A 16,298-nucleotide genomic window follows, 5' to 3' on the forward strand; every position below is an offset into this window, starting at 1 on the left:
TTCCTCGGCCGGCTCACACCGCAGCCCCCGGAGCGGGAGGCGTGCGTCCCCGCCGCCTCTCTCCAGAGCAGATGCAGTGACAAGTTAATATGGGATTCCACGCCTCGGGTCCCCAGGAAGAGAATCGCAAGAGGCAACAGCCCCTGAGCGCCCAGAGCCCTTGAACAGGCTACCCCAGGGGCGTGAGACCCCGCTGCAGCATCCATCCGGGCGGACCGGCTGAGCGCCTCGGCCAGCCCTGCGCAGCATCCCCGCGCCCGAAGGTGCGCTCGCCGGGTTGCTCCGAGCTCCCCGATACGGGCTTTTCCTTTTTTCTTTTTTTTCCCCCTCTCCACTGGTGGTGGGCGCCTCGCGGGCCGAGGCCCGGCGCCTGCCCTGCTGCCCGCGCTGCCTTTAGCGGTTGCCTCCGCCGCCGCTGCCAGGGACGTGCTGGGAAAGCCGAAGCCCCGGGAGAAGATGCCGGCCATCCTGGTCGCCTCCAAAATGAAGTCGGGACTGCCCAAACCCGTGCACAGCGCCGCTCCCATCCTGCACGTGCCCCCGGCCCGGGCCGGCCCCCAGCCCTGCTACCTCAAGTTGGGGAGCAAGGTGGAGGTGAGCAAGACCGCCTTCCCGAGCCAGATCCCGCTCAAGTCGCAGGGGCTGCAGGAGCTGGCGGGGGAGGGGCTCCCGCTGCGGAAGACCGGCTCGGTGGAAAACGGGTTCGATACCCAGGTGAGAGGCGCTGCGTGCCCGGGCAATGTCCTGGGGGGATGGGTGAATCGTTTTGGAGGGGTGGCGTGGCCTTATGGGGGGAAAGGGCTACCCTGTGGGCGGAGAAGGGAGCCGTTCCACTTAGGTAGGCCGGCAGATTGGGGGATGCGCTAGGAGCGCGCGCTGGCTGGTGGGTGTGGCCCGGGTGCCCTAGGTTTGCCTTAAGGATCCCTGTGAGACCCGATTGCGGGCCCGCCTGTGGCTTCCTTCTGGGGCGCACGGGCAAGTGTTCTTAAAAATAATAATAATTAAAAAAAAAAAACCCACAAAAACGTGTGCAGCGCTGGAAATTTCAGATCCTGCATGTTGAGAACTTGGTCCCCCCAAAGCAGCATTGGCTGTGTCTGTCTGTCGGTTCTGCAGGGATTTTATCCCTGACAGGGAATGATCAGAGGTCTCCTTGGGCTCGATGCCCCCCTAGCTGCAATATCCAGAAAAAGGGGTGTGGGGGTGGCAGTGAACCTGCTCCCGCGGCTGGAAGATGACCTGCCCCTGCTGCGTGCCTTGGACTGACAGGGCTCCCAGCGTGGTGCGGGGACCGCAGTGGGAGTGCCCGGCGCTCGCTCGGGCAGAGCCTGCCAGCTGGAGGCTCCCCGCGCCGTGGCTGGCTGTCGCGGCGGAGGGGGGTGGCTGCTCAGAATGGCGGCCCAAAGCTAAGCCCCTCCTTCCTGGATAGTAGATCCCGGTGCTGGTACCCGGGCGACTGGGGGTGGGGGTGAGGGGTGGCTTGAGGAGAAGTGGCGACTTCCACCTTTCCAGACAGAGCTCACATCACCCAATTCGGCTGGGTGACAGGCCCTGGCCATTCAATCTCTTTTAAGGAAATCAGCAAGGGCCAATCAGGTTCTCTTGGCCTCCTGCCCTGCCTGCTGTTTTTCTTCCCTCTTCTGGTAGGAGTGAGCAGGGGCACGCTGTATTTTTTTGGCAGACAGTCATCAGGGACTTTTGGGGACAGGCCTGCTTGACGGATATGACTGTCCTGGTCAGGAGAGACGGGAAGCCAGAGGGGGAGGCAGTTTGGGGCTGGTGTCAGGGAAGGGGCAACAGACCAGCTGACCTTTTTGGCACTTAGTTCTCTGCTGACGCTGTCTCCACCTTCTCCTGGAGCTTTCTCTGATCAGAGGCTAGAACTCAACACATTCCTAGCCTTTCTGATGGAGGAACTGGAGCTGGAAGCTAATTGTAAGCAGATTTTTGGAGCTCTGGGCTGGAGAAGGCCCTCAAAGCAGATTAAGCTCCCACGCCGGGCTGATAAGCATGCCCCTTGCTGCTGCACTTGCTAAACGTTTTTGGAAGCTGACAGGTTTGAGCGATGGCGTGTGGGAGGAAGGCAAGATTTCCCCCACTGCTCCTCAGGCCTGTCTCTGCTAAGGTTTTGTGTTGTGCTGTTTTTTCTGCTGTTGGCTACAGGACGAACGAGCTCTGAAATGGAAATGAACTTGGGGGGGTCCACTCTCGGCAGAGTTTCTCCATCCTTGGAGGTGGGGCTTATGTGGGAGGCCAGAGCAGTGACCCCGGGATGTGACACACATCCAGCCTGATGAGGAGGACCTGAGGAATGAGAGGGAAAGTAGATGCTGGGGTTGACTGTTTCATATCCAGGCAGCTATTCTGCCTTCACCCCTTTGACCTTTTACTTAACATTGTTGGAGGGCTTGTACTGGGTAGGCTCTGGAAAGGTGATTCATCACCCTCCCTCCTGAAAAAAGGTTCTGCAGCTGACATGGTCTCATTCCCTCAAGGCTTTGCTTCCCTCCCTCACCCTTGGTGCACAGTTCCAAGAATGCCCCATTCCACCTTGCCTTGGCCTCAGTGGAATCTTGTGCACTGACCATGAGGATGGTCTAGATGGACTGCTAAGGAAATTGGCCACTTCCCAGTAGGCTATCCTGGTTTTTACCAGCCTACCCTTGTCTTATGTGTCTGGGCTTCCTGGGGGCTCTTCTCTGTGACAAGTGGCAGATCCTGTTCTTACTGCCCTACCCTAGTGTCAAAGTGACCTTGGCAAAAAGGAGTTTCCCTTTTTTGGACCCAGCTACCTCCCAGTCTGCCTGACAGGGTGCCTACTCACCATATAGGAAAGCCTCTACATTATGGCTTAAGGACTGTGTCTGGCTTGACATCTGGTAGTACCCAACTCAAAACATCATATTTATCACTAGAAGACACTCAGGAAATGATAAGTTAAATGGCAAATGATGTCTTGGGGCCTCTAAGTCTCCTTTTACTTAGGGGGTCTTAGGCAGAAGGCTGGGTTGTGCAGTGGTCAACAGCACAGGTTTTAAAGCCAGGTGGATATCCATGGTATCCTATCTCTGCCATGTGATAATAGCTGGGACCGAGTCAATTACCCTCTCTGGGCCTCAGTGTTCCCATCTGTAAAAATGGGCACAAACAACCACACAAATAGTGTCGATTAAGAAAAATAACATATGTGAAGCATTTAGCCCAGTGTCTGGCAAATAAAGGACACAATAAAACGAGCTATTTATATTGCTAAGCAAGAGATAGGGCATGTGTGCATAGCTTATTCTCTTAATCCCTTGAGAAGGTATCAATTGGTGTACAAGGATTTTCAGAGCATCAATCACTTGCCTAGTACAACAGGCACAGTGGGAATAGGAGGGAAGGGCAGAACCACTTGTTGAGGGCCTGATATGCCAGGCTCTTTACCTATGATCTCATTTCATCTTTACCTATGATCTCATTCAAAACAGATACGGCATTTTCTATAACAATAACTTTCTATAACAATAATAATAATAATATGGTAAATCATTACATAGCACTTCCTATGTGTCAGGAATTATTCTAAAGATATTATATTAAAATACCTCATTTGATTCTTACAACAGTCCAATGAGATAAGTGTTATTACTCTCGTTTTACTCATGAGGAAACCAAGGCAAAGACTGTGTTAATGACCTTGCAAGTTTCAGAAGCAGAATTAGGACTTAGACAGTCCTTAACCACGATGCTACACAGAGATAACCACAGAGACTTCCTGATTTCTTTGAGGCCCTGATTTATAAGACCACTGCTCTAACCATTGAGCCAGAGGAGTAAGTGAGCCTCAGCAAGGCGGAGTTACTTGCTTCGGGTCATCCTACTCCAGTGTGGTGCAGCAGGGATCCCAGCTTAGGCTGTTCTGCCTTCAAGGCCAGTGTTCTTCCCACTCTCCAAAGCTGCTTCATTCAGCATGTTCTGGCAGATGAACAGGGTAAATAAAACCCTGGGATTTTATAGTCTAGTTGGGAGGCATGACCGAATATACCAAGGGCAACAGGGCAAAACACAGAGAAGACTGAGAGTCATGCTTGGGGTTCAAAGGAAGAGAAGGACCGTGATGGCTGGAGAAGTCCAGAGGGCCTCATGGAGGAGGCAGGAGGTGGCTGGGCTTCAGAGACAGGCAGGAGTGGCTGGGTGGAGATGAGGAGAAGTGAGAGGGGCATGACCGGGAAGGATGAGCGGGGCCACGCTGTGGTGCAGAGCAGTTGATGTCCCCACAGGGGAGCTGCGCCTTTATGCAATAGGTAATTGCTCCGCATCTAGCATCTTCCTTTCAAATGGTGATGACAAAAGAACAGTCTTCTCACAGCTGAAGATTGGATTTGCATGCTGGCTTCCTGGTGGATCGTAATCCCGAGCATGCAGGGTGGTTATGAGAAGCTGGGGAGATGGTGTCCATAAAAGACCTGGTTTATAACAGACCTTTGGGAAATGACAGTGATTATTATTATTAGCTTCGGGTTCAGAATATTCAACGTGGTAGTTATAGGGGAAAGGGGGCCATTCTCACGGCTTCTTTCATTATGCAGCAACTCCCTTCAGCCAGTGACAGCTCATTTTCCCCTAAACCCGCTCTCCATCTCCATCAAGTATGAAAAGACCAGCAAGCCAGAAAAATAGCTCTGAGGTGCAGCCCCACCTTCAGCTCCCCAAGCCCCTCACCTTGAGTCTCTCCCACAAACCTGCGGCTGGGTCTCGACCCCCAGCGGGGGAACTGTGCTCTGCAGCGGCACATCCCTCCCACATTCCCTCCCTGGTGCTGGGATACCTGGGCCTTCCCCCAAGAATGAACATTTATAGCATCTGCTCCATTAACATGGTGTATAAATTATGACCATGTGCAAAGGATTGTTTTAGAGAGAGGCTCTGTGTTAGTTCAGAAACCCTGTCCGGCTGACCTTCAGATAAGGAATGCTCATGAGCTATTTGAAGAGAGAGAGGTTAGCCTATTTTTAAGAAGCAGTTGCGGGAGGGAAATTATATATATATAATACTTCGATATTTCCTGTTTTTAGGAGCCTGGTGCTCAACTTGCAACTCATTTCTTTATAAAAGTAATTAGAATCGATTGAAATCCTCTGTGGGTGTCTTAGATGTTTAAAAAGAAAGTGCAGGCAAGGCCCCTGGGAAGAGCACTCAGCTCCAAGCTTACAACCTGTGGCAACTTTACCCCATTGTGTTTTGATTAGAATCCGTGCTCCACCATCAAAGTTGATTATGGATTTGATTAGTGCATTTCTTTGGTATTGTGTTACTCCCTTTCTTCTCATTCTCAGTTCTTGGAGGGGAATGTGTAGCATGGTTATCTGCCAACATGCGAGAATGTTTATAGTTCACATATTATTGCTTATTCCATGGGTTAATTTTCTGAAGACACTTTAAGGGTGGGACTGGTGGCTTATTTAGCGTATCATTACGTGTGTGTATATATGTATATAAATACATCTACTTCTGGATATGTGTATATACACAGTGATACACACACATATACAAATATATACACATGGAACAGCTTAAAGTAATAAGCACATGTAAGCACACACACATCAAAGCCCAGGCTGGAGGAATTATAGCCCGGTTTCCAACTTTCAGAAGAGTTAGATGTGCTTTCCACTTCTCACACTGTTTTCCTTGGTGACCAAGATTGAAGCGCCAAATATTGGTGTCCCATTTTATATACTTATAAGACATAAGAGATGATGCCTTGAGAGAGGTGTTTTAATTAGGCCTTAATGAAGTTCCTGAAGCCAGTCTGAAAAAGCCAAACCACCCAGGGAGATTTTGGCTTAAGGTCAGAGATTTCTTATTTCTTAGAATCAGCAGCAGGGAAGGAATCCTTTGTAGAGCATCTGCTATGTGCCGGGTAGTCTGAAGTCTGCAGTGTGTGTGTGTGTGTGTGTGTGTGTGTGTGTGTGTGTGTGTGAATTCAATTTGAGACACAAGAAACTGGGTAAAATGTAAAGCAGTTTATGGATTTTATATGAGGAAGCTGAGCTTTGGGCAAGAGATTTACCATCTAAATGTCAGTGTCTTCATCTATAAAGCAGAAATACTGACGCTCATATATTGGCTATGAGGGTTCAGCACTGTGTCTGGCATGTAATAAGCAAGGAATAGGTATTGCCTATTTTTATCACCCAAGGTCAGAGCCAAGTTTGGAAACCAGATTTGCCTCATTCCAAGCTCATGTTCTTTCCACCCTACCTCTCTGCCTCCCAAGTGCACGGTTGATTACCTGGAAGGACAGATGGCTTGCACTGTGAAAGCAGAGAGCATAGCAGGGCTTTGGTTGGACAAATGGGGAGCAAGAGTGCGTTAAGAACCATCTCCTCTAACTGAGTCATATCCAGAGTTGTGAACTGCAACCCAGAAATGCCATCTCTATAGCACTAACCACACTGAGGGATCCGCTGCAAACCAAATGTATGGGAAGGTTCCTTGGTACTCCCCGTCTGAGCCGCACAGTGGAGGTGATCACACTGATGGCCCTGCCCCAGGCCAAGAATGCCACAGTCCCATTGATAGAATTGTGAATGGGTCCTTATTGTTCAGGGCAGAAGGGAAGCCCTCTTTTCTCAGGCCTGGCCTTACTGCGGTGGGAGCTAGACCTTGTGGTCAGTTTGGTCATTAAGGTGCCCCAAGGCATGGCCAGCTGCCCAGTGGCTTTACCAATAGCCACACGGTCAATTTCAATGGTGACTCTGTCTTTTCTTTTTCAATGACGACTCACTCACATTGTTCAAGGAGATGGACAACGTGTTTCTAGAATGTCTTGGGCAGAATGGACCATGTGATTTTGAGAACAAAACTGGGTCAGGCTTTGTGCTTCAGTCCACATAAGACAATAGTGAGTGACACACAAGTTTTTGCAGGAACCCTAAGCCTCCCACATAGAACCTAAAGAATGACTCATGGCTTAGTGCTTCCTTTCCCAAGGAAAACAGACCCTCTCTTGTGTTTTGCAAACAATGGCCCCAGAGCCCCCAAATATTTGTCTCCCCTTCCAAGTGAAACCTTAATACCTTTTCCAACCCCCCTGTCTTGGTGAGATAAAAGATAGAAATGGGGGCTTGGTCAAAATAATTATGAGCCTACCTAGCAGGGTTCTTTTGGGGCCTTTGAAAAAATCAGTTACTCGTGGCAGTGTGACGCAATAAAAACCATAGTCATGGTCACTGACACTGAGCATCACCTCTGTCCCAGCATAATATATAGCAACAGAAATGTATCATTTCATTTAATCCTCACAACACCCCATAAGGGAGATGCTACTTCCTGAAGAGAAATAGAAGTGACAGCTCTGGAAGTCAGCAACTTTGGTTCTAGTTGTCTCTCTTGACACTTTGCTACGTAACTTTCAATAAGTCACACTGTCTTTTGAGCTTCGGTCACCTCATCTATAAAAGAAACAGGCTAATACCTCCTCTGCCTTTTTTGAAGAGTTATTGTGACGCTCCGCAGAGGCAGTTATTATGAACAAGGCACTGGTTTAAGTAGCTTACACCCCAAATACCCTTTAAGGGAACCAAGGCTGAGAGAGGGTGAGCTACTTTTCCATCTGGCCTAGCTGGGAAAGTGGTGGACCCTAAATTGAACTTATGTCTGTTTGACCCCAAAGTCAAGGTTCTTAAGTAGCAAGTGTGAAAGCACTTTGAGAAGAAAAAAAATGGAAAAGACATTGTTAATACTGAATCAAAGTAAATTGCTGTAAATTTTCCTTTGGCTGGGTACATATGCCATTTGGCTCCACCTCTGTGCCCCAGAATTTGGAAATATTGAAAACATTCTTTCAGTATTAAATAAATGCTAGTTGCTTAATAATATCAGTTAACCCAATCTGGGATGTGTAAAATTCCAAGTTCTATGAGGCCTAAAGTTTCACTAAGTGTTATCACTGAGTATAATTGGCAGGGTAGTTTCGGACAGAGGAAGGGAAAAATGGGGACTTGGAGCAAAATCACTTGTTGGCATGAGGCAGCAATTAGATAAATTCAGATTATGGATCATTCTTTAAGACAATGGATCTTTAAAACTGTCAATGTCATGAAAGACAAAAAAAATTAAAAAGCAGCTTAAGGGTTATATTAGAAAAGGAGACCAAAGAGCTGAGTAACCAAGTCCAATGAGAACTTGACTGGGTCCTGGGTGACGAAAACCATAAATGCTAGAAAGGTCATTTTGGAGACAAGTGGAGATATGTGAATGCAGATTGTATATTAGATGGTATCATTCCACCGACCTCAGTGGTACTGGGGTTAGGTAAGAAAATGTCCTTTTTCTCGGGAGATATAACAAATATTTAGAGGTGAAGTGTCTTGATGCTAGCAACTGACCTTCAGATGGCTCAGGATAAAAAGGGTGAGTATATCTGCAGAGAGAAGAAGAAAGTAAATGTTGTAAAACATTAACTGGTAAATCTAGGTGAAGATATATGTTCGGTTCTTTCAACTTTTATAGCAAAACAAAGCCCTGGCTAACCAGAGTAAACATTAGCGATCCCCCTGACATCTACAGTGTACCCATGAGAACATAAATCCAATAGGAGTGTGTGTGTGTGTGTGTGTGTGTGTGTGTGTGTGTACACTCACTTACAAGAAATAGCCTAACGAGTTCATTTCACTAGGTTTAGGATCAGGACTCCTTATCTCCTTTCTGCTATGAGAATCTTGGCTTAATTCCTTGATCTTTCATGAGAATGGTTACTGACACTCTATGGAAATCGTAAGATCCGGTTTGATTTGGTAATCTCTTGTAAAATTCTAAGGAGTTTCCAAGGTTGAAAATATAAAAGAAGTTTTTAAAAATGACAAAATTAGAAAATATATTAAAACCCCTGCTTGAGTCCTGCCAGTCTAGGCATTGAGAAGGTAAGGAGTATGAGTGGAAGCAAGCTCTTTTCTCTGCTTCAACCCTCTTTCTCTCCCCACTACTTAGGTCTCCCTTGCCTGGTTGAATCTACCTTATCCTCTACCCACTCAAGGTGAGGCATAGTGTCACCTCCTCCAGGAAGCCTTCTGCCACCACTGTGGTCTGGATGCAGTGTCTCTTGCTCCCATAGTCTGTTCTGTAGCCCCCACAGCTTGGACTGTGAATGCTTATTTAGCCAGACCATGGCTTCCTTGAGGTCAAGGATGTGTCTCTCCTGATCCCTTCTGGTACAAGGCCAGAACACAGTAGGTTCTTAATTAATATTTGCAGGAGAAAAGAGGAACAGGAGTGGGAAGATAAAAGGAAGAATTGAAAAACAGGAATTTGTGGATAGTGAGCACCAGCTGTGTTCATAAATCTGTGGCTAAACCATATGGATCCTACAGAACTCTCTCGGGATATGAACTGAGAAGTGATGGTGGGTGCCAAGCATAGGAGACATGGAACGGGCAACCTGAACACTGGCTGAGACCAGCATCAAAACTCCCCACTGCTAGGTCTTAGGGAAACTCGCCTGCTCTGGCTGGGTGGAGAGAATGGGCAGATTCCTTTACACAAGGATGACTACAATGTCCAAGCTGTCTGGCTGTCCAGTGGAAGAAGATCTCCCAGGGTGTGATAATGGCAGTACTGCAGGCAGGGGGGGGGAGAGAACACCATGGGCTTTGGTGGGCTTTAGTGGGTCCCCCCTCAACTTTGGAAGGGGGACCTGAGAAGGGTTCTGAAGGATTTTAGTTGGTTAAGAAAAGGGGACGCTGTAGAGAGTCTTAGGATGGGGCGAGCCCTCTAGGAATAATGGTCATAGTAACTACCTGTGTGCTATTTCTATGCTTAATCTCATTTAATCCTTGCACGAACTTTCTGAGCCAATCTTATTGACCCTGTTTTACCAGTAAGGAGAAAAATGAGGAATCAGTGAGGTCTAGCCTGAGAGAGGTCATAGAACTTGTTCGGGTCACACAGCTGGTATGGATAGTGGCAGGATTTGAACCTGGATCTTCCTGATTCTAAAATCTGTGATCTTAACCACTGCCTTCTTCTGCCAGTAACTGGAAGAGGCCTGAGTCCCATACAGAGGTGCTGCTTAAGACAATCAAGCCTCCTAACCCTCTTCTCCTTGGAGCCTGCTCCCCATTTCCCAGGCTTGGCCTCTTCCCTGTTTCCTTCTGGTTAGGGCTTCCCATGCCTGTCCTCGCCTGTCTCCAGAGGCTCTGCATTGATAGAATGAGGAGCCTCAGTGCTTTTGCTCACATTCTGCTGCAATCTGGGCACCATCTCCTTCACTCATTGCGTGGCTGCTGTTCCCCCAGGTCACCCCTGTGCTGCTGGGCCTGGTGGGATCCATGTGCCGAACAGCTGGCAGGACCTCTTTCCTGTCCTCCTGCTGCAGGCTGCTGGGCTGCAGCTCTGCAGACAGCCCCCATTTCATGCTGATTTGCTTTGATTCTTTTCAGACCTGTGAGTGACGCTTGTTTACGTCAAAATGTGTGGGCTGCGATTGTCCCAGAGCTGTCAGACCTTCCTGTGTGCTAACTTTGGTTAATTGTCTCTGGATGGAGGAAGGCAAGCCCTGGAGGAATAAGTGCCATTTAGGTGACAGGATTTAGTAACCAGGCTTACTTGGGACATCTACTTACTGATCTATTCCTCAAAGACTTGGGACATCTGAGGGACTGTAGACCTTGGAGGCCATCTATTCCCACAGTTCTTTTGTACAGATGGGGAACCCATGGCCTAGAGAGGGGCATGACTTGACCACTGTCACCCAGCTTCGAGGGCAGAGCAAAAACTGGAACCTAGGCCTCCAGACTCCTGGCCCCGTGTTCTTTCTACCTCAGTCATGGCGATCAGATGTTCTGCTCTGAAGGCCCTCATGGTTTAAAGAATTAGAAACAGCCTCAAGCTATGTTCTTTTTCCCTTCCTTCTACCCAGTAGTTAAGATAAGTAATTCCTTCATATTAGAAAGCTTTTGCATTTGGCTCAATGAATCAGAAAACCATAACCTCTTTGTGGCTGGTATAATTGTGGCAACAAATCACCATTGAATACCTCCCATGGGCCAGGCACTTTACATGTATGTCTCATTTAAGCCTCACAACAATGTGATGGGACTGGTGGCATCCCATCCATTTTATATATGAGGCCCCAAGAATGTCAGAAACTTGACTAAGATGCATGGTCAGTACTGGGACTCTTTGATTTCATGTTCATGCTCTTCTACCCGGCCTCTTAGAGCCCACCCCCAACCCCCAAGCAGGAAGTCAGAGAGACCCAGGTTAGGATCCTAACTCCTCATTTATTTACCAGGTATATTAACTTCCCCAGTGCTAATGTAGGGCCTGGAACACAGTAGGCACTCAATACATAGTTGTTGAATTGCAGCTTGGACAAGTCAGCCCTGCCAAGCCTCAGTTTCCCCAGGGAAAGTATAGCATTTCACTGGGTCATGTTGATGAAAGCAGTTAGTGTATATAAACATGCCTGGTGTGGGCTAGATACAATCACTGTTATTTACTGAGCACTTATTATGCGCTGGGCACTCTTCTAAGCATTTTGTATGGATTTTCCCAGCTCATGATCACAAAAGCAGTAGCCTCTAAGGCAGGCATTTTCGTTATTGGCTCCGTTTTACAGGTAAACCAAGGCATGGAGAGCATGACAGCTTGTCTAAGGTCGCCCACCTGTAAGTGAAGGAGCCAGGCCTGGCACTCAGGCAGAACCTGCAGAGCCTGCCTCCTTCCCCACTGCATGGTCCTCCCTCTGTGCTGCTTCTAATTAAACCCAAATCGAGTTGAAGGTGGGGAGGAGAGACATATACAACTGAGGGCACAGAGGAAAGCCCATTTAAGGTTCTTCAGCCTGAGAGGTACGAAAACCTAGCTGAGACTTGCCTTTAAAGCAGCCTGGGCTCTGTTCTTTGAAAGGTGCTGCTTCTCTACTGGGAAAGTACCCCTGAACTAGAGATGGTTACCAGGAATCTGGGACTCCCGGCTGCCTGGTAGACTGAGTGGCTTTCCCCTTTGGCCCCTGCTTCTCACTCATTTGGAATCGTTTCTTCTTGGAATCACAGAGCAAAGGCCAATATAAATTTGACCTAGTCCCTAGCTAGACATGTTTACCTGGCTAAAAATATGCTGACTTCATTATATTTTTAGCCACATTTAGATTTGAAGTATATGAATTGCCCATACTTGTGTATTCCGTGCGAACTGTTGGTACATTTTGTAATAAGAAGCTGCTGGTTTTCCATTCCAGAGAACTGGAATTAGGTCAGAAATTTGCCTTTTGCAAAAGCCAACTCTAGCTACATTCCACTGCTGTTTTGAAGAGTGTCTCGTCACCTGGGTTTGGAGGAAGCTGGCCACGGGCGAGGCCAGGCTGGCCAGGCTGCCTGCTGTATGCTCCAGGTCTGGTGCCTTCCAGGCGACCTCTGCCTGGCTCTCCCTAGGCCCACACCATCTGCAGCGTGTTGCCTTTGGATTAGTGTATGGGCAGACAGGGCGCTTATTTTAGAATTGGAAGGAGAGGAGATGTATCAATAAAAAAAGCAGGGAAGGAAAAATCCATTCAGTGGTTTTAAAATATCTCTCCTTTAATAGGACAGATTATTTTTGTTTCTTAAAAATAACTGGTAGTTTGCTCCTCGAAACAGAGTTGGAAAGAGAGATGTATTAGACTGGAAAATGGAGAGGGCTGTAAAAGTGGCCTGTAGGTTTCATCACCCTGGCTCATTCACACAAGACAGGTCATTTCTCCCAACCTCCAAAGCCTCTCAGGCTCCTGATTGGCAGAGTCAGGGCCCAGCACATAGTGTTTACTATACACAGAGTGAATAAATGACAGGTACTTGTGCAAGATTCCAGGAAGAACTGAGTTCAAGTCCAGGACTCATACTATTTCTCCAGACCCTACTAAGGAATCTACAGTGTGTCCCTTAAGATGCTAATGGGTTGAAATGTCATCCCTTTGAGTTATGTATCTTTCGTGGGGGCTTCTAGTGCAAAGGGTGGGTGAATGTCTTAGCTCAAAGTGGATGACTCAGGTCGGCTGGGACAAGGTAATGCTTTTGCTCAGGTGGACACTTACCCTATGAATAGACTCTCACTTTGTCTGAGTTTAGAGCTGGCTCTGAGATGCCCACAGTAGGATGTGGAGTTGAGAACTGAGTTTGCCAACATGCACTGGTTCCATTTTGTCTCCCCCCCCTCCCTCCCTTCTTTTTTTCTCTTTTTTTCCCTTTCCTTCCCCTTTTTTACTTTCTCCTAGTCACTTTTTGTGCTTTAAACCCTTGTTAATAAAAGTATGGTCTGTGGCCCAGCATTAATGGCATCACATGGAAGTTTGTTAGGAATGCAGAACCATGAACCTAGCCCCAGACCTTCTGAATCAGAATTTGCATTTTTAAAAATCCTCACCGGTGATATGTTTTTATTGATTTTAGAAAGAGAGGAACGGAGGGGGGGGGGGAGAGCGACATCAATGTGAGAGAGAAACATTAATTGGTTGCCTCCGATGTTTAAGACCCAACAGGGAATCAAACCAACTGAGCCACACCAGCCAGGGCTAGAATTTGCATTTTAACTAGATCCCCCAGATAATTCATAGGCAAATTAAAGTTTAAGGAATGGAGTAGCTTTTATGCCATCACCCCTTCAGAAAAACTTAAGAGAAACCCCCTTCCCACAAAGTACTCAGTGGCTGCCTCTGTCTGGAGGCATAGACCTCATTGCTTCTAATAGCCCTACCCTGTGATTGGGCATGGGAATGATGGAAGGGCAACCCTAGAAGAGGGCATCATAAAAGAGACTTCTAGAATACATGGCCACTCCATTTCTTACAGTGTTCTGTCTTATTCACCTGTGCACTTGGCTTTATAGGTAATGTTTGCTCAGCCTGGTGAGAGGCTGTACTCTGGTAACTGCAGAAGGAAGGGAGATCTAGTTTTTAACCTGGGAGCTCATGATTAGAGGACCTCAGCTCTCCACTCTGCTGGGTGTGCTCTTGGCTGGCTGAGATGGCATCTTTCAGGAGCTAGAGGCAGTTTCACCCTAGCCTTTCTCACTGACGGCTGTGAAATCCCCATAGCAGAGGCAGGACAGCTATTCCCACAATCTGAACAGAGCCCATCTCCCATGACCCTTTGCTTTTTGGAAGCCTCCTTCCATTTCTCCTTGAATTGCAATTGGAAATTGCATTGCATGTTTCTAGCATGTGGCTGTGAGGGAGGCAGATGCATCCTGGAGTACTAAAGGAGGGATTCGTTCAAGGAGCAGTGCTGGGCTCTCTATCCCCACCTAGGGAAGCTCTCTCCATAGGCAGGTGCTGTGCAAATGTAATCTGTCTGCCTGCTGAGGCATCTCTTTCAATCATGCTGCAGTTGTGTATTGATTTGGGGAAAGTCCATTGATAAGAGCAGACTAACTGAGCACCTGAATCAGGCTTTTGGTGAGATTATTGTCTAAGGCTGATGTTGGAGCCTTTCCACCTTGTTCTGTGTAAACCAGGGCTATTTAAATGCTGCTCACATGATCACTGGTGCCATAGAAACCTCCTGTCCTTGTGCGCACCCATGTCTCAGTCAGGCGGGGGCCATCCCAGATGGAGGAAGAGGCATTGGTGGTCTCACTCAGGAGTCTGGAGGAAGAAGAAAGGTGGTGAAGGGAGTCGAGGGGGGCTTTCTGCCACCTCCTCCAGCTCCCCTGGACTTGTTTCATTTAATCCCATCCCCAGCCACACTGAAGTTCAGACCTGGCCTTGAGTGGGGACAGGAAAGCTGCCCTTTGACTGAAAGGTGATCAGCCTGATACCAAGAAGTTTTTCGCATGTGTATGCATACATGCATGCACATGTACATCTATGTGAGCACGGGCGTGTGTGTGTGTGTGTGACATCTTCCCAAGGGGCTGTAGAAAATCCATTTTGACCACTGGGAGCACCCTAACATGTGAAGCAGTGTGGGGAGGCTGAAAGAGCACTGCTCCTGGAATCAAGAAACTTGAGTTCTCTTTCTAGACCCTGCTTTAACCAGCTGCATGACCCAGGAATATGCCCAGTGGTTCTTTGCCAGAAGCCTGTGGAGTTGTCAAAACAGTACACATGCCCAGACGTCGCCCTTACAGATCCAGGCCTGGGTTGAGGCTTCAGCATCTGTTTTCTTAGGGCTCTGAGGGGATTCTGGTGCACACTTGGGGGAGATCTCCTGGATCTGAGACCAGCCCCCTCGGAGAAGTCAGGATAGTGCAAGTGGTCACGGCCACACAGACAAGGGTTTGGATTTAGCTCTGCCCACTGATGGTGAGGCCTTAAGTGAGCTGCTAAACTTGCATCTTCATCTGCTCTAGAGGACAATTGTGTCCTCATGCGGCTACTCTGAGCACTGGACACCATACTGTGTATGAAGCATGTGGCCAGCGCCGGGCACTGTGATGCATTCTCCGTCATGTTAGGTCTCAGGTGTGCGCACACGTGCGTGCATGCGTGTGTGTATTTTCTGCTATACCCTAATATATAGATAGAAACCTCCCAAGGAAATCCAAGGCGGAATGCAATCAAGAAATGAGATGGCAGTGCTCAGTTATAATAGTGTAATTTGGCATTTGGGAAACCAATTAATTCATTCTTTCAGACAGTTAATAACGGGAAAGGGAGCGTGCAGAGAAAGGTCCTATGGGGCCAGGGAGAGATTCCAAGCGTGCATCTCTTCCTCCACGACTGGTGTTTAAGCTTCATTGTGCATCAGTATTACCTGGGGCTGGGAAGCTTGGTAAATATGCAGAATCCTGGGCTCTGGCCTCAGGGACTCTAATTTTGCAGATCTTGGTGAGGCCGAGAATGCATCTTTTTGACAAGTATGACCAAGTGACTGTGTAGAAGCTGGTCTGCAGCCCACACTCTAACAGTGAAAGATCAAATTGGAGGATTAAGAGGGGGAGGGAGCTGGGTGAGTTGCAGCGGGCAAGAGGTACCCTAGGTAAAGAAAGAGGGGCCGAGGCTTGAATGCATGCAGGCTCCAGAGAAAACAGGGCAGCGTATTTTGGACTTGATATGTTGAGCAGATGGTAGAGGGCTCTGGTGGGCAAGCAGCCCTGGCTCCTCTCCCTGCTAGCGGGGGCGAGGGTTGCCATGAAAGGTGGGCGTCACACGAGGATGTCAGCCACTGGAAAGGGTTAACTGGGATTCCTGGCCAAGGGTGAGGAACCTTGAATATGTGCCCCTTTGTTCCCTGTTTAAGGCCCGAGCTGCCTGACTGTGACCCTAGAGCTCAGCATCAGTCTCTCTGCTCATTCAGAAATCAGGGCTTAGGAGCAACCTGGGGCGGGAGATCCGG

The 16,298-nt window shown here is 48.2% G+C and overlaps 1 protein-coding gene across 1 annotated transcript in view; it reads left to right on the top strand.

The window, feature by feature from the left end:
- Positions 1 to 456: 456 nt before the first annotated feature.
- The window catches only part of NAV2 (neuron navigator 2), a 341,354-nt gene continuing 325,512 nt past the window's right edge, over positions 457 to 16,298 (top strand). Inside the window, exon 1 of the mRNA XM_087821777.1 lies at positions 457 to 714. Within this exon, the coding sequence (XP_087677903.1) occupies positions 457 to 714 (258 nt within the window). The remainder of the gene's footprint in view (positions 715 to 16,298) is intronic.

Source organism: Miniopterus natalensis, chromosome 11 (assembly GCF_054644295.1).
Source record: "Miniopterus natalensis isolate mMinNat1 chromosome 11, mMinNat1.hap1, whole genome shotgun sequence".
Taxonomy (NCBI): domain Eukaryota; kingdom Metazoa; phylum Chordata; class Mammalia; order Chiroptera; family Miniopteridae; genus Miniopterus; species Miniopterus natalensis.